Source organism: Cucumis melo, chromosome 5, assembly GCF_025177605.1.
Source record: "Cucumis melo cultivar AY chromosome 5, USDA_Cmelo_AY_1.0, whole genome shotgun sequence".
Classification (NCBI taxonomy): Eukaryota; Viridiplantae; Streptophyta; class Magnoliopsida; order Cucurbitales; family Cucurbitaceae; genus Cucumis; species Cucumis melo.
Window position 1 is genome coordinate 27,418,094 of NC_066861.1, and position 18,545 is coordinate 27,436,638.

General features: G+C 30.8%; 2 protein-coding genes and 1 long non-coding RNA gene across 11 annotated transcripts in view; 2 read left to right on the forward strand and 1 right to left on the reverse strand.

The window, feature by feature from the left end:
* The first annotated feature begins 776 nt into the window (after positions 1–776).
* LOC127149596 (probable disease resistance protein At5g63020) lies at positions 777–2,856 on the forward strand. Its single transcript, XM_051085373.1, has 2 exons — positions 777–2,304; positions 2,774–2,856. The coding sequence occupies exons 1-2, from the start codon at positions 777–779 to the stop codon at positions 2,854–2,856; spliced, it is 1,611 nt and encodes a 536-aa protein (XP_050941330.1).
* A 108-nt stretch (positions 2,857–2,964) lies between these two features.
* The window catches only part of LOC103504481 (uncharacterized), an 86,585-nt gene continuing 71,004 nt past the window's right edge, over positions 2,965–18,545 (forward strand). For 6 of the 9 annotated variants that reach the window (XM_051084756.1, XM_051084751.1, XM_051084757.1 and 3 more), the window contains exons 1-4: positions 2,965–3,113; positions 3,670–4,998; positions 5,839–6,702; positions 6,802–6,923. In XM_051084756.1, the coding sequence (XP_050940713.1) occupies positions 3,000–3,113; positions 3,670–4,998; positions 5,839–6,702; positions 6,802–6,864 (2,370 nt within the window). In that variant the 5' untranslated portion in view covers positions 2,965–2,999 and the 3' untranslated portion in view covers positions 6,865–6,923. Of the gene's footprint in view, positions 3,114–3,669; positions 4,999–5,838; positions 6,703–6,801; positions 6,924–7,401; positions 7,736–18,545 lie in introns of those variants that run through there. The other 3 variants (XM_051084753.1, XM_051084754.1, XM_051084755.1) reach the window with 3 other exon arrangements.
* LOC127149422 (uncharacterized) lies at positions 11,691–14,943 on the reverse strand. Its single transcript, XR_007820993.1, has 3 exons — positions 14,253–14,943; positions 12,948–12,977; positions 11,691–12,167 (listed from the first exon to the last, which is right to left on the reverse strand). It is a non-coding gene; the product is annotated as an uncharacterized LOC127149422 (long non-coding RNA).

Genomic DNA, 18,545 nt, shown 5'->3' on the forward strand with positions numbered 1-18,545 from the left:
AAGGACCAATTTGTTTAAAGGATTTGTACTCACTAACTATTAGATATGGAAATGACTTCTCACATTAATTTGAAGCATCTCTTAATCCCTTCATGGAAGTTTAATATTTCAACATTTTATCGCTGTAAAGGACAAGCCTTAAAATTGTTCTTTACTTTCCCCATATTAAATATCACATACATTCTTTTAACAACAATAGAAAAGAAAAAGAAGGGTATAGGGAATTTGAACTTTAACTTTAATTAAAGGATCCAACTAAATTTAGCTACTTAAGATGGGTCGCATATTACTTTTACTTTTCTTGCTTTGATGACTCAAAAGTTCCTCACTCCAATTAACGAATTAAAATGTTCCTCACGGGGGTTTATGCCAATATATGTTCTATTCATACATAAATATAAACAACAAATAATTTTGGTCTTCTATCTCATTATTATCTTCTTCATTTTTCTCTGCTCCAGATCAGCATCATCTTATTTCTTCCATCAGGTCACATATTTCTTCTCTGTCATCACTTTATGCAATATATTTATGGTTACATTTTCCGTCACTTACACTTTCCATCTCATTTCTGTACTTATAAGCTGATTTGTGTTGATTTTTTTGTTCTTCTTTTTTTGGATAGTTTTTACTTGGTGATCTTTACGTGTTCACTTTTACTTTTCTGTTAAGGCAAAAGCTTCAAAATTATTATGGTTCAGTCCCTGCGGGTTTTTATTTTTTTAAATATTTTTGTAGGTTTTAATTATTTTGAAGATCAACAACAAGGCATAATAATGGACATCCTTATTTCAGTCACTGCAAAAATTGCTGAATACACTGTTGAGCCTGTTTTACGCCAACTTCGTTATGTATTTTTCATTCGTTCCAACTTTTGCGAACTTAAGACTCAAATAGAAAAGCTGAAGATTACAAAAGAATCTGTGGAACACAACATCCATTCTGCAAGAAGAAATGCTGAAGACATAAAACCTGCCGTTGAGGAATGGTCGAAAAAGGTTGATGACATTGTTGGAAAATCTGAGGAGATATTAGCCTATGAAGGTGGACATGGTAGACTTTGTTCCACCAATTTGGTCCAACGACACAAGTTAAGTAGAAAAGCAAGCAAAATGGCCTATGAGGTTCGTGCGATGAACACCGAGGGGAAAAGTTTTGATACAGTATCCTACAAAATTGTTATCCCATCGGTTGGTTGTTCACCGACAAAAGTACCTGACTTTCTTGATTTTGACTCAAGAAAGTCAATTGTGAAACAAATCATGGATGCACTCTCTGAAGATAATGTCCATAGGATCGGAGTGCACGGGATGGGGGGTGTTGGAAAAACAATGCTAGTGAATGAAATTTTAAGAAAAATTGGGGAGAGTAAGAAGCTTTTTGACGAGGTGGTAACATCTACGATCAGCCAAACACCAGATTTTAAAAGAATTCAAGGAGAACTAGCTGACAAGCTAGGTTTGAAATTCGAACAAGAAACAATAAAAGGAAGGGCTTCTATTCTAGAAAAGAGGTTGAAGATGGAGAGAAGTATCCTAGTCGTGTTGGATGATGTCTGGGAGAATATTGATTTGAAAGATATAGGAATTCCAAGTGTTGAAGATCATACGGGATGCAAGATCTTGTTTACCACTAGGAATAAAGATTTGATCTCAAATCAAATGTGCGCCAATAAAATTTTTGAGATAAAAGTTTTAGGAGAAGATGAGTCATGGAATTTATTTAAGACAATAGCAGGTGAAATTGTGGAAGCAAGAGATTTGAAGCCTATAGCCATTCAAATTGTGAGAGAATGTGCAGGTTTGCCTATTGCTATTACTACTGTTGCTAAGGCATTACGAAATCAATCATCCGACATTTGGAATGATGCCTTAAATCAGCTTAAAAGTGTTGATGTGGGTATTGCAAACATTGGAGAAATGGAAAGGAGAGTGTATTTGCCACTAAAACTGAGTTATGATTACTTGGGATATGAAGAGGTGAAGTTATTATTCTTGTTATGCAGCATGTTTCCAGAAGACTTTACCATTGACGAGGAAGAGTTGCATGTATATGCCATAGGCATGGGATTCTTACATGGTGTTAATACTGTGGAAAAAGTACGATGTAGGATTAAAAAATTGGTTGAGGATCTTATATCTTCTTCTTTGCTTCAACAATATTCTGAGTATGGACGCAATTATGTGAAAATGCATGATATGATTCGTGATGTAGCCCTATCAATTGCATCTAAGAATGAACACGTACGTACATTGAGCTACGTGAAAAGATCGAATGAAGAATGGGAAGAAGAGAAACTATCGGGTAATCATACCGCAGTGTTCATTGATGGTTTACATTATCCTCTCCCGAAGTTAACGTTACCCAAAGTTCAATTATTAACGTTAGTTGGACAATCTTGGGAAATTAAGTGTGTGTCGGTGGTAGAAACTTTGTTTGAAGAAATGAAAGAGCTCAAAGGTTTAGTATTAGAAAACGTAAATATATCATTGATGCAACGACCATCTGATCTTTACTCCTTAGCAAACATCAGAGTATTATGTTTGCGAAGATGTCAATTATTAGGGAGCATAGATTGGATTGGTGAATTAAAAAAGCTTGAAATTCTTGATTTTAGTGGATCTAACATCACACAAATTCCTACAACCATGAGCCAATTGACACAACTCAAAGTGTTAAATTTATCTTCTTGTAATCAACTCAAGGTAATTCCACCAAATATTCTTTCAAAGTTGACAAAATTGGAAGAATTAAGTCTGGAAACTTTTGATAGATGGGAAGGAGAAGAATGGTATGAAGGAAGGAAAAATGCCAGCCTTTCTGAACTCAAGTGCTTGCGACATCTTTATGCTTTAAATTTAACCATTCAAGATGAAGAAATTATGCCAAAAGATTTGTTTTTAGCTGAGGAGTTGAAGCTTCAAAAATTCAACATTTGTATTGGTTGCCAATCAATGTATACTTTTGGACCCCCGAACAGAATCAAAAACTTCATTGCAATGGAGATGGAATCAGGAAGGTGCTTGGATGATTGGATAAAAAATTTGTTAAAGAGGTCGGACAATGTGTGTTTGAAAGGATCAATTTGTTCAAAGGTTCTCCACTCAGAATTGGTAGGTACAAATGACTTCGTAAATTTGAAGTATCTCTATCTTTATGATAATTCAAAATTTCAATATTTTATCAACGTTAGCAATACCATCAACATTGAAGAATCATTTTTTAGTGAAATGGTAAATTTCATCAACACATTTTTCTATGTTTCTATATACACATCAAAATTTATAAATCACCTGTTTGTTCATTTTTATTGTTCCTTCCACAAGTTCCTTCTAACATTTGTTGTTAGTAATGATATTAGGGATAAGATTCTATTCTTCTTTGTTTTAGAAGGCTCTTCTCTTGGCGTAGAGAGACTCTTTCTTGTTTCATACATTAATGATAATATAAAGTATATAAATGCATGTCAGGTGATATTCCAAGAAAATTTAAAGAAGTTTATTAGATATTTCCTATCTAAGGAAGCACATTTGAAGTAATCATTTTACACAATTTGTTATGGTAATTTTAAAACACTATATAAATTATATGTTGTTAGTTAGCATCAGTTGTGATGATATGGTTAATTACGTTGTCACAAACTGAACTTTTAAGGACGTAAATTTGTAGGTATCACTTCCTAATTTGGAGAAGTTGGAAATTGTGAATGCAGAGAGTTTGAAGATGATATGGAGCAATAACGTGCCAATTCTTAATTCCTTTTCCAAACTCGAGGAAATAACAATTTGTTCATGCAACAATCTTCAAAAAGTATTATTTCCTTCAAATATGATGGACATTCTTACATGCCTTAAAGTCTTAGATATTAGAGATTGTGAATTGTTGGAAGGGATATTTGAAGTGCAAGAGCCAATTAGTGTTGTTGAGAGCAATAATGTACCCATTCTTAATTCCTTTTCCAAACTCGAGGAAATAACAATTTGGTCATGCAACAATCTTCAAAAAGTATTATTTCCTCCAAATATGATGGACATTCTTACATGCCTTAAAGTCTTAGATATTAGAGATTGTGAATTGTTGGAAGGGATATTTGAAGTGCAAGAGCCAATTAGTGTTGTTGAGAGCAATAATGTACCCATTCTTAATTCATTTTCCAAACTCGAGGAAATAAGAATTTGTTCATGCAACAATCTTCAAAAAGTATTATTTCCTCCAAATATGATGGGCATTCTTACATGCCTTAAAGTCTTAGAGATTGAACATTGTGAATTGTTGGAAGGGATATTTGAAGTGCAAGAGCCAATTAGTGTTGTTGAGAGCAATAATGTACCCATTCTTAATTCCTTTTCCAAACTCGAGGAAATAAGAATTTGTTCATGCAACAATCTTCAAAAAGTATTATTTCCTCCAAATATGATGGGCATTCTTACATGCCTTAAAGTCTTAGAGATTGAACATTGTGAATTGTTGGAAGGGATATTTGAAGTGCAAGAGCCAATTAGTGTTGTTGAGAGCAATAATGTACCCATTCTTAATTCATTTTCCAAACTCGAGGAAATAAGAATTTGTTCATGCAACAATCTTCAAAAAGTATTATTTCCTCCAAATATGATGGGCATTCTTACATGCCTTAAATTCTTAGAGATTAAAAATTGTGAATTGTTGGAAGGGATATTTGAAGTGCAAGAGCCAATTAGTGTTGTTGAAGCGAGTCCTATCGTGCTCCAAAATTTAATTAGGTTGGAATTATATAATCTTCCAAACCTTGAGTACGTGTGGAGCAAAAATCCTTGTGAGCTTCTGAGTTTGGAAAATATAAAAAGTTTGACCATTGAGGAATGTCCAAGACTTAGAAGAGAATACTCAGTCAAAATTCTCAAGCCACTTCAATATGTAAGCATAGATATCAAACAATTGATGAAGGTTATTGAGAAGGAAAAGTCAGCAGATCATAATATGTTGGAATCAAAGCAATGGGAGACTTCTTCTTCTTCTAAGGTACGTATATATTCTACAACAAAACATGTTTGTTCAATTTAATTTTCAGAAAATATATAAATTGTTTTCAAGACCTTAGTTGAACAGAATTGGTTCTGTTAGTTGAACAGAGTTTTAAAGAAAACAAATTATTATGTTTGTTCTAGAAACCTATGGAAATTAGTGTTATTAGGGGTTAATTATTTACCTGAATTAAAAAAGAATAAGCAACGTAAACCGCTTAATTTTAATATGTTTATCAATAGAAATTAGGATCCGTTTGGATTGACTTGAATGATATGTTTTCCTGGAAAGAAACTCATTTTTGTTTGAACTCATTTTTATGAAAATTGGCTAAAATACATTTAAAAAATGAGGTGGCTTTCAAATATTCAATTTTTTTTTTAAATAACTTATTTTTTGAATTAAACACTCCAAAATGTAATTCAAAAACACCCATATAAGTTAATTAGATATATAATTAATACATAAATTAATTAATTTTATTTAGTTTGAGTTAAATTAGTTTTAATGCAAACAATAATATATTTTTATAGCCAATATACAAGAATGAAAGTAAGAAAAGAAGACAAAAAAAAAAAAAAAAAATGATATGTTAATTAGAATTTTACATAAAGAATGATCTGATTAAAGCTAATCTCTATCGATATAGTTTTTTAATTATATTAAATATAGTAAGTAGTCCATTATAATAATTGAATTTTTTTGTACCAAATTAATTAAACTAATTCTTTTTACTAATTATTGAATATTTAAGATATTTTTGGCTAATTAATTAATAATTTGTGTGGATATATAAGTTATTATTGCATTTATTTAATAGATATTTTTGATCATCAGGATGGGGTTCTACGGCTGGGAGATGGTTCTAAGTTGTTTCCAAATCTTAAAAGTTTGAAGCTATATGGTTTTGTTGATTATAACTCAACCCATTTACCAATGGAAATGTTGCAAATCTTATTCCAACTTAAACACTTTGAATTGGAAGGAGCATTTATTGAAGAAATTTTCCCCAGCAATATACTGATTTCAAGCTCTATGGATTTACAGAGTTTGACTCTATATAAACTACCCAAGCTTAAGCATTTGTGGAGTGAAGAATGCTCACGAAACAATATCACCTCAGTTCTTCAACATTTGATTTTTCTAAGAATTTCAGATTGTGGAAGATTGAGTAGTTTAACTTTAGTGTCATCATTAGTGTGTTTTACAAACTTGAAAAGTCTTGCGGTTTATAAATGTGATAGACTAACCCATTTGCTGAATCCTTCGATGGCTACAACGCTTGTGCAACTTCAAGATTTGACAATAAATGAATGCAAAAGAATGAGAAGTGTAATTGAGGAAGGATCAACCGAAGAAGATGGAAATGATGAAATGGTTGTATTCAACAACCTACAAGATTTATACATTTTTAATTGTTCCAACCTAACAAGCTTTTATTGTGGGAGATGCATCATTAAATTTCCATGTTTGAGGGAAGTATACATTTGGGACTGTCCTGAAATGAAGGTCTTTTCGCTTGGAATTGTAAGCACACCTCGATTGAAATATGGAAATTTTTATTTAAAGAATGATTACGATGATGAACGGTGTCATCCTAAATATCCCAAAGATATGTTGGTGGAAGATATGAATGTCATCACCAGAGAATATTGGGAGGATAATGTTGATACCAGAATTCCAAATTTATTTGCCGAACAGGTTTGTATATTTAATTACCTTTTCATATTTGGTAATAATTAATTTTTATTATTTGTGTGTTAGAGTATGAACTTTAATGAATTTATTTAATTAATGCAGAGTTTGGAGGAAAACCGATCTGAAAATTCTTCTTCTTCAAAGAATAATGTTGAGAAAGAATAAGGAATTATATGGATATTGTTGTACACTACTTAATATATCATTTCATCCACAAGGAAAAGGTCAGACTCTTGAAATCCTCCATTCTTTTTTACGAGAGAATATCATCCAATGTCAGATTGAAAAGTCTCGATAGATTTGTTAAATTAATTTTTGATACAAGTCATAAAATGTTAATTAGTATAATAATAATATATCTGATCCCATCAAATTAATTAGAAGTAACGACAAATTTAACTTCTGTAATATCAATTCAATTTGATGTCTGCATAAAATTTGATGTCACAAATTTAACTTCTGTAATATGAATTTTTTTTTTTTCCTTTGGACATAAAACCAACAAGAAGTTAAAATAGATATAACAATGAATTTAACTCACATATAATAAATTCATCCAATATAATGTTCTTTCACCTTTTTCTCTCTTTCACAAAACTGTAGTAATAATATCTACCACAAAAGGTAAACCATTAAGGCATTAATATGATTCTTCAAGAAGGTTGTTTATTTGATCAAATTTTCATGAAAGTATTAATACAGTGTATGTTTTGCAAAGGAAGCTGCCAAATACCTACCTCAATCCTAGCAGATGCGTTCTTTGCAAGTCGGCTGTCAAAGACTTGAACCATATTTTCACAACCTGTGCCAATTCGCAAATAGCCTCTGGGTCAAACTGCACGATAAAATTGGTGGAAACTTTGATACAAACAGTATCAAAGCCCTCTGTTGGTCTCTTGGCTCGCTGAAACAATCAAACAGAAAGAACATCATTCTCTCGATGTAGGTGTGGATCTTCTTTTGTCCATTTGGGTGGAAAGAAACAATAGGATTTTCATAGACATAGAAAGAAGCTTAGTCGGTATTCAATTTCTATGTCGGTATCACATATTTTCATGTTTCCATACGTTTAATTTCCATATAGAAGTGAATCCATAGTTTTATTATATTGCGGAAAGTCTACCAAACATGGAAATTAGCTATGAAAATATTAGAAATATAAATAATAGAAATTTTGACTTATTTGAAAAAAATTTAAAAAATTATTCATTTATGGGTTTAAATTTATTTTTAAATTTTTTTGTTTTTATATATTATTTTAAAAATATATATTGAAATTAATATTTTATTGATATTATATCATCAAAATTTTTGTAAAATTAAGATCTTTAATATAACGCCCCAGACCCAAGATTTGGAATTCGGATCCCTGACATTCTTTTGCATCCCCTGTGATCTGATAACATCATCTTTACTTGTCTTAAATTATTAGAGTGAAAGTTCTCTCCACAAAACAATAGGAGTCATTTCAACATACTTTGTGCTCACTCACAGCATCCCTATCACTCATAATTAATGTAAAATTTTATTATATTTGTAAATATGTTTTGGTGTACTTTGCCATATATTAAAACCTACTACTAAACAAAATGAAATGATTAAAAAGGAAGGGAAGGTATTAAAAATTATAAATTTTAAGAAAGGAAAAGAAGAAGAAGAAGAAAAAAAAAAAAAGAGAATGATGAGTGAGAGGCACCAAGTGAGGACATATACTACTCTTTGAGTACATAACCTAATGGTTAAGAAAAAAAAAAATCTCATATCAAATTCAAAGTGCCATGCTATTATTACTTAATATTTTATATGGAAGTTAAATAAATTGTTAGAGAGAAGTCTTGTTTTCTGTCTGTTTGTTAACTCATTTTTGTAATTAATGTTTAATTTGATCATTGTCATTCCAATTAATTGTAACATAATTTTCTGCCCAATTTATCTCTTTTGCTTTCGTTTTTGTTTAGATACCCTACTCGGCTACTCCTCAACTTTTCCTCATTTCATTTTCAGTTGGCCATATGAATGATTTTGTTTTAACCTTATCTTCATTCTCCCACTTCTTTTTTTCTTTTATTACTTTATATATTCCTTTTCTTTTCGTTTATTATCTCAGGGTGGGCCAAACATATTTTTTGTTTTACGACATAATCATTTGGTCTTTTGATTGTTATTTGATTAATGTTTTTTTGTTATAGTTATTTTTAACATTTTTCATTACAGTTTTGATAATAAACGGAAACATGTGTTGTTTATTTTACTGAATTCGATCGATTATTAAAATAGATATACAGTAGATAGCAAGCATAAGAAATTAAATAAAAATCATAAAGTACTTAATATCTAATGAACAACCACATAAACAATGAAACTAAAATATGAACTAAGAAAAGTCAAATCATGTGCATATTGATGAATCTAATTGTTGTTTGATTAAGATCTAATAATATTGGTTGTCAATTATAGAAATTGTTATATGATAATGATTGTAAAATTGTTGATGATACTAATTGTTATTTGAATATAACAATCGATGATATTGATTGTTGTTTGATTGCTCTCAAATTACCATCTACTACTTTAAACTAATATTAATTGATACTTGAAAAAGCACAAGAATGAAATCCAAAAACTATCTCACTTTCAATAAAATAAAAAACACTTTTTTAGTTTTAAATCAAATACAAAATGACAGTTTGTTCAATTTTAATTTAAAAATTAAAAAATAAGAAAAACAAACAAAACATATCTAAAAAAACAAACAAACAAGACATATCTAAAGAGATAAACACTTTTCTCAAAATTTGAGAAATTGTTCTAAAATTCCTTTGTTTTTTTCTTCTTCTTCTAATTCTTCTCTCTATTTTTTGTTTCTTCTTCTAACTCTTTCCTCTTCCTCGCAAATCCAAGAAAAAGAACCATAGAATAGTTTCAAGAGTTATTCAGGGGAAGGGGGGTTGGATTTTTTCAAAGTGAGTTTTGTTCTATTTTTGTTTTTGTTGATGATTATTAAATGACGAAGTTGATTGGGCAACCTAAATTCGAAGTTTCAAAGCTGTAAGTGTAACGACCCAACTTCTTATACTAAACCGAAGTGATAAATAAAATTTGTAAAATTTAGATAAAAATAAAACAAAACCTCAAGATTTTTATTTAAAAGCTTAAACAAATGTGATTAGAGATAAATATAAAATAAAATTCTAACTCGGACCCTATCTAATTTTAAAGAAATAAAATAACAAATAAAGAATAAAATAAAATGCAAACATTAAAATCTGAACTATGACATAAAGCGGAAGCAACGTATCCCTATGACTCGTCATGGTCATTTCTGGTCATTCGCTAGCTTGCCTTTGCTCTTACCTCTGTCTTTGCCTGAAAAAACGAAAATGAAAAGAGTGAGTATAAAATACTCAGTAAGGGACCCACTACTAGTCCCGCTAGGTGTCTGTTAACTTCCAATTAGAGTCCTGAAAAGTGGTACCCAAGAACTGGCACGTTCCCGAACACGTGCAACATGTGATCCCGGAGGAACATATAATTGGTCTTTGGTGATCCCAAAAGGACACCTAGGACAAACTTGTATGTAGTGTACTCGGAGGAAACACTAAGACAATCGGGCTACGAGCGATCTCGTCGAATCACTCGAATCATGTCTATGTCAATCCTGTCGGACTACGCAATCCTAAAAAGGTGGTGATCCCGAAGGACACCCATGCAGGTACGACTCTAATAGGATAAGCTAACATACACCCTAACCATAGCATGCACGTAACATATCATCATCACGTCATATCATATGATTCTTCAAGAAAATAGTTATTTTTCATTAACAATACTTAACGTTTCTTAGTAAAACATAGTCTAAAGGAGGTTTGTCTGTTGTTTGCAAGAAAGTAAAAGTGCATCTACAAATATTAAAGCAAGAGATTGAAATTAAATATGGATAATGCAACGAGAGAAATATTGAGAATTAGTCTTATATGACTGAGAGGAGTCTAGCCATGATCGTACATGGAGCACTCATAACACCCTTTATTATATCTGATTCCATCAAATTAATTAGAAGTAATTACAAATTTAACTTTTGTAATATCAATACATTTTGATGTCTCAATCTAATTGTTAATCTGTTATTTTTTTCTTTGGACATAAAACCAACCAATTAAATTAGATATAACAATGAATTTAATTCACACACACACAAATATATATATATATATATATCTTAAATTCAACCAATATAACGTTCTTTCACTTTTTTCTCTCTTTCACAAAACTATAATAATATATACAACAAAAGGTAAACCAATATGACTCTTCAAAAAAGGCCGAGTGGATGAGATTGTGATCGTGACATGTGTTTGGGTTGTGATTTAATTACAAATCTATTCATATAGAATTTGGAGCAAAGCCATCCTAATTAATTAAATATAATGCGTTATTTTATTTTACTGAATAAATTAAATTTGATCATTAGAAAATTTTCACTAAGCGAACATTTTCATAGCACTTTCATAATCTCCACTTCATTAAGATGAAATAAAGTTCAAGAAAGTGTAGAATGATGAATCCAAAAGAAATAAAAAACAAAGTCGATAAATTTAAAACAATGGTAATAGCACTGTAATAATCACAACAAACATTTTTCCATAAGTTATTTTGTTATCATCCTCGTAAGAATTCGAATTTCATTTCTTTTTATTGATGATATAATTTCATAATTAATTATAAGTGGATTTTTCAAATGATTGGATCCATATATCAACTTCAATCAAATTTTTAAAGGTAAAATTTTAAATTTTAAAATGCTTTTAATTAGTACAAAATTGAGAAATCACTGAATACAATTTCTCATTTATGTATGAGATTTGAACCTATCTTTTTGTCTGGAGACTAAATTACTTATTACGTAGCACTTGAACGTCATATTGCTCAAATTGTTACATTTGCCTTAATTTGAAAGAAACATTTTAAACCGAATTGAAGAGATGTAGAAAGGACAAAAAGAAAACATATGCATAAACAGGCTACAAATCATTCAAGGGATCCAAGTACTGTACATACGAAAAAAAAGTTTGCTAAAATATGAAAACAAAGAACAGTCAACAACATAGTCCAACTGAAGTAAGAAAAAAACAAGCAAGTCACCGAATGAAGGACATAAACTATCTGGACAAGTCTCGTAGGAGGACTTTGCAAAAATTCTGACTCTCATCATCAGTCATCTGTACGAAACCCTGCATGTCGTCCATACGAGACAACAGGTTCCTTTGGCACAACGCTCTATCCAAATTGGTTAGTTTCGGCATCTTACGCAATAGACGTAAGAATTCTAAGCACATTCGGCAATCGTCCTGAGTTGGTATTTCGTACACTCGAGGGCCATATGTATGACTTCAATCTCACCTTCCCGTTGGGTTCCCCTATTTCTCTTTGATCTGCTCAATCCAATCCTACCTTCCCGTTGGGTTCCCCTATAATTCGTTAAATATTTATTTCTAGTCATCATCGAAATTGAAACTTGTAAAAACCCTTCTTGAAAACAATTTACTTTTTTTTTTCTTACAAGTTATTTTTAACATTATATGAAAAGTTATAGTAAAGTGTGTTTCCAATTAAATTACCTTTTTCTAACGACAAAAAAATTACAGATGAGATTTTTGAAAAAGTATTTTACAAAAGTTTCCTAATCAATGGAAGCTTTTTTAATACAACTTTGGACGATGAGCTTAACACATTTTACATTGTTGTCAATTTTAAAGTTATGAACGTATGGTGTCAATGTACTTTTTAAAACACGTAAAAGTGGGGAACCTATTTCTTAACTTTTTAAAATCAGAACACCAATTTGAATCCGATGTTCTAATTCTTATAGCGTTCCAATTAATCACATTGACGCCTATGAGCTACGTATGAAACTGTATTAATACAAAATATTGCCAATTAATTTCATACTCAATTTTTTTTTACACTAGTGTGACTGGATGAAGTGCATTTAAGAACATTGGGATGCTTATTTGGAAAATAAAACCTAATTTCGTGCATGTTAAAAAAGCCAATAAATTGAAAGTTTGAAATCATAAGATATAAAATAATAATACAAAATTTATTGAATAAGTGAAATGTCCATAGAAATGTCCAAAAATTCAAACATAAGAAAATCAAAGTTTGTCCATTTCAAATATAATTAAAGTAGACATTTCTAAACGCACTACAAACGAACATTGAATCTAGATACGGGTAATCCGTATTACCTCTTAAAAGGGTGGATGACCGCAGATATTCTACGAAAAAAATGAAGACGTTACGAAACGACAAATGGCGAAAAGCATACACTATTTTAAAAAAAATCCCAAAATGAAGGAAAAAAAAAATAAGAAGAAAACATTGAGTACATACCTTTTGCATGGACAAATGCCTTGCATTTGAGGATTCCAAAATGTAATACGTAAAAAAAACAAACAGTGAAATGTAGAAAATATATTTTGGAAAAAGTTTGTTACGAGCCTCAGAGTCATGGAATCAGTTAAAAAATGTGAACTAGATTTTATAGTAGTGGAAACATCAACAACATAGAACAAAGCAAATTAAGAGAGAAAATATAAGGTATAGGCAGCATGCAAGAAACCACAGAAAATGCATCGCTTGAAGTAAACACATGTAACGACATTAAGACAAGATTCATGGTGGTTGAAACATCAGTGAACATATTTGAAGGTAGGTAACAGTACGTATATTTGCATCCAACATATCATGAAAAAAGAAGACAAGTATTCATAGAAGGTTCCTAATAATATAGAAAGAACAATAGGAACAAAGAACGTGCATGGAAAAGTCCTACAATGATAGGGCAGAAAGTGATGGATAATGTAGCAAAAAATGGAAACAAACAAATTACATACAAAAAATAAAGTAGCAAAGGACAGAAGAAGTGAGCAATAGAAGTAAACAGAAGAGGAAAGGTGAATATATAGAGGTGGATAAGATAAGTTATTATGGATTTATTGAACACAAACAAAAAGAAATCAGGGAATCTTTGCAAATGAGAATGTGAAAGCATAGAAAAGCCACACATGTGGTTAAACCCTATCCATTGCAACCTAGCATTTTTAGCACAGAAGGGGTAGCTTGTCAAAAATATTGAAGAGACAAAACAATCTACAACGAAAGGGATTGGGCGACCAAAATTTATCACAAAAAGTACTGACTACAAAAATAAACAAAAGAATGAAGAAAGTACATAATCACAGAGAAGGGAATTTACAATGGAGTTTGATCATAATCAGACAACCCAAACAAGAACAAATGAAGGTAAAAATAATACAGTGTGAACCATTGCACAACCAATCAAAGTAGGGGACCAAAAACATATTTCATAGTTTTTAAACAGACAAATAGGTAACAAGGAAATAAATTATGACCTATAAAGTATAAAAAAATAAACAAAATTACATAATTCAAACATCATGAAATGTGAGGATACAAATTCAGAAATCGTGAAATAGATGTACTCATCATCGACTTTTATTAAAAAAAAAATTACAAAAGAGAAAATATACCTCCCTACGGTGCGCCAAGCTTACCGAATGCCATAAAAAATGGGTGTGGCATGTAGCATCGGTTCGAAATAAGTGAAGGCAAAGAGAAATCGGTAACGAAAACACCCACGGACAAATCGACAAGTGCAGCGGCAAGGCGAGTTCCAATTTTGTAAACCCCAACATGCATGTCGACGGAGAACACCGATCGAAGATGTGATTGAGGATTTCAGAGGCAAAGAATACTCCCACCGTTTAACAAAACCTACAACCGAAAAGCCAAACGAATTTGGGGGCAAAACCTTTCGGCCAAGCCTTCAATAAATTCGTGAAGGGTTTTGGAGAGTGAGAAAGAAGGTGAATAGAGATGTAGATACGGTAACAACATCGTGGAAAGGGAAAAATGCAAATACGGAGAAGAAGAAGAAGAAGAAGAAGAAAAACGTCAGAAATCGAAGGGGGTTTAAGTCGCCTGACGCTATTCACAACGATTTCAACTCCGAATCGAAGAGAAACATGGAGAAGAAGAAGAAACAAGAAAAAAGAAGAAGAAAGAAGAAGAAACGCAAGTAGTGTTCGATGATGGAAGAGAAATCGAAAAACCAACACGGGTTGAAGGGATGGGTGAAGACGAGTTGAATGGGGAAGTGGAGAGACAGAGTTTTTGACAGAATGAAAGAGAAAGAGGGAAGGATTTGAGGGCAAAATCGGGTTTAGGGAAATCCTAAAGCTAGGGTTTTCATAACCCTAGCACCAAACAGGGGTTATGGTTAAGTAAACATAACCCCACAGTGTTAAATAGCCCCGTAAACAGCCCCTAAAAGTCTATATAACAATGGTAGAAATCTATTGCTAATAGACTTGTTATATTTATAATTTTCTTAAAAGATTATTATATACTTAATTATTTTTACTACAATTATTACCGATTATAATTACTTAGATATTACATTTGTATTTAAGGTGTATAGTGGTGCATTGATACAATCGGTCAAAAGGACTGATGGTGGGCCGTTATGCTATTATTCAATTTCGTCGTTTCCACCCTCTCCTCGACAAGATTCCCAATTTGAATAATTGAAACTTTGAAAAATGTGTCCATCATAATTATTAAATTTCTATTTCGGTATTTTCATGTTTCCATATGTTTAATATCCATATATAAGTGAATCCTTTAGTTTTATTATAAGGTGAAAAATCTACCAAACATGAAAAATAGCTATGAAAATCTCAGTAATATAAATAATACACATATTGACTTATTTGAAAAAATTTAAAAAAATATTCATTTACTGATTTAAAATTAAACTTTTTTTTTTGTTTTTATATATTATTTTAAATATATGTATTGAAATCGACATTTTATTGATATTATATCATCAAAATTTTTGTAAAATTAAGATTTTTAATGTAACACCCCAGGTCCAGGATTTGGAATTCAGATTCCCGATATTCGCTGCATCATATGAGACCTGACAACATCATCTTTATTTGTCTTAAATGCTTATTAGAGTGAAAGTACTTTTCCTATTTTTAGAATTTGGAATTTGTAAAGTTATTCTCATGTGGTTTTTTTGGGCAGTGGAGGGAGTTGGAGAAGTTGATTGGTGTGCAGATCTATGTATAGGACAGATCTTTGAAGAAGAAAAAAGAATTGGAAAGATTAGGGATTTGGTTAATTAAGCAATACGGGAAGTTGGATTTCAGAATTGCACTTCATGATTGGGTTTCGATTTTAGGAAGAATGGAATTGCAAATTCAATTTAACATAAATTTTCTTTTTTTTCCTAAATTAATTTTTTATTTGATCTTCGGACTCATCCAATGCAATTTACATGTCACTACAAATAATATCCATGTCAGTACACATAACGTGTCTAGTAGATATTACGTTAGCTTAATGTTAATTCAGGGAACATTTAGAACTATTTTGCAAATGCGAGGGATTAAAATGTATGCTTTTTAAACTTGAGGGGACCAAAAGTATACTTTACATTATTTTTTTCCTCATTTATTTAACAATTTAATAAACAATAATAATTAATTAGTGAAAAGTTACGAATGACAATGGATATTAGTTTTAAGAACAAAATGTACTTTTGATCCATAAGGTTTGAAGTTGATATCTGTTTAGTTTCTTAAGTTTCAAAATAAACATTTTAGTACTCAAGATTTGATGTACGTGAAGTCACATTGAATGTTAGTTTCAAAATGATGTGGCAGTTAAATATAATTAATCAGCAAACTGAATTGGCAAAAATGATTATAATATTAACTTTTTGTATGATGTGGCAATATCCATCTCCTCACCCTCTTCTTCAACCTCCCAATTACCATAAGTGCAAAATTCTTTTGTCGTCCATATTATTGTAAATGAAGAACAAAGATGAATTTAACCAATCACCATACATTTTATTTAGATCGTATGCAACATTTTCTTTTTCATTTCTAGCCTAAATCCCTCATATTTTCCCCTAAAATTCCTCTGTTTTTCTCTTCTTCTTCTGATTCTTGATCTCTCTCTCTCTCTCTCTCTCTTTTTTTGGTTTCTTCTTCTAACTCTTCTCTCTTCCTCGCAAATCCAAGAAAAAGAACCATAGAATAGTTTCAAGATTTTTTTCAGGGGAAGGGGGGTTGGATTTTAATTTTCAAAGTGGGTTATTAATTTGTTCTATTTATGTTTTTGTTAATGATTATTAGATGACGAAGTTGTTTTGGGCTACCTAAAGTCGAATCTTCAAAGCTGTCTGTAAGTTTTGTTATTAAGAGTGGATGAGAAAGAAACTTCCAGGCAAATTTCCAATGATTTTTACGCTTACACATACTGATATTACCTTCTTAACTTACTCTTGCCATTTCTCACTCTATTAACAACAAAATGAGTGTATGTAAGTGATAATATTGGTTGGACGAAAAAGAAAAAAAAAAAAAAAAAGTTCTAGGAAACAAAAAGAAAAACGAAAAAGGCAAGAAATGGAAAAGGAAACGTTGTGTATGATGATTAAAATGTACGTTGATAGCTAAATTCAACTTTGTTCTTCATTAGCAACAACAAGGGACAACAAAATGAAAATTTCAGCACAGTTATGGAATGTTGAAGAAGAAGGTGACGAGAGAGATGCCACATCATAAAAAATTAATATTATAATCATTTTTGTCACATCAGTTTTCTGATTACTTATATTTAACCTACACATCATTTTGCCGTTACTCAACTAACGATCAATATGACCTTTAAAGCTCGATGATTAAAATGTTTATTTTGAACTTTCTGGGACTATATATAAATGTATATATATCAACTTCAAATCTTAGCGGTCAAAAGTGCATTTTGTTTTAGTTTAAAACACCGAGATGTGACGATTAATAATGAGATGAAAGAATTATGTCTTTATTTTATTCGATATTAAGCATACATTACTTCGAGATGAAAGACCTCTACCTTTAGTTATTCGATCTCGAGCCTTAATTGAATCGAGATGACCCAAGATTAATAGATCGGAAAGAAGATATATATCGTAAGGGCATATATGAAATTTATGAAAATACGATCATGTGTCATAAACTTTTCTTATTTTGTTATATAGACCGTAAATATTATAGATTTTGGTTACATTTGTGTAAATTACTCTATTTTTTTTTAGTAAAACAAATGAATTAAATTTAAAAAAAAAAATTATTAAGAGTTGAAGTAATTGGGTGTTTTCTAAAAGATTGAAATAAATACCTTTATTAACTTTGCAAATATATTTTCAAAGAGGCTAACAAATCAAATATATTTTCTAAAAAAATCACATTGCGTTGGGGATAAGGTAAGAGTAATGGAAAAATGAAAGGTTGTGAACAATTCGTACTCTTACTTATGAGATTTGACAGAACAAATATTTTTCAAATACTCTTTTTACGTTTTCTTTTTTAAAATTAAATAACAAATACTTTTCCACTGCTTTTCTTTTCTTCCATTGACTCCTCAACTAATAATTTTGGTCTTCCCATTATTATCTTCTTCTTCTTCATTTTTCTCTGCACTGTCTCTTCTCCATTTCAACATCTTCTTATATCTTCATTCAGGTTAAATATTTCATCCCTTACCATTTTTATTTACATTTTCCATCTGATCATTTCTATACTTATAAACTCGATAATTTGTTTAGACTTTCTTTAGATAGTTTTTACTTGGTGATCTGTATGTGTTCACTCCTACTTTTCTGTTAGGCAAAATCTTCAAAATTATTATGGTTCATTCCTCGTGGTTTTTTAGCTCTTCAAGTATTTTTGTAGGTTTTGATCCTTTTCAAGCTCAAGAACAGAGGA

What these genes read in the sequence shown, in the direction of transcription:
- LOC127149596 (XM_051085373.1), top strand. Translation starts at nt 777, where the DNA reads ATGGACATCCTTATTTCAGTCACTGCAAAAATTGCTGAATACACTGTT. An exon ending in GGAAGAAGAGAAACTATCGG is followed by an intron (nt 2,305 to 2,773) that starts GTAATCATACCG and finishes AACTTTTGATAG; the next exon opens with ATGGGAAGGAGAAGAATGGT.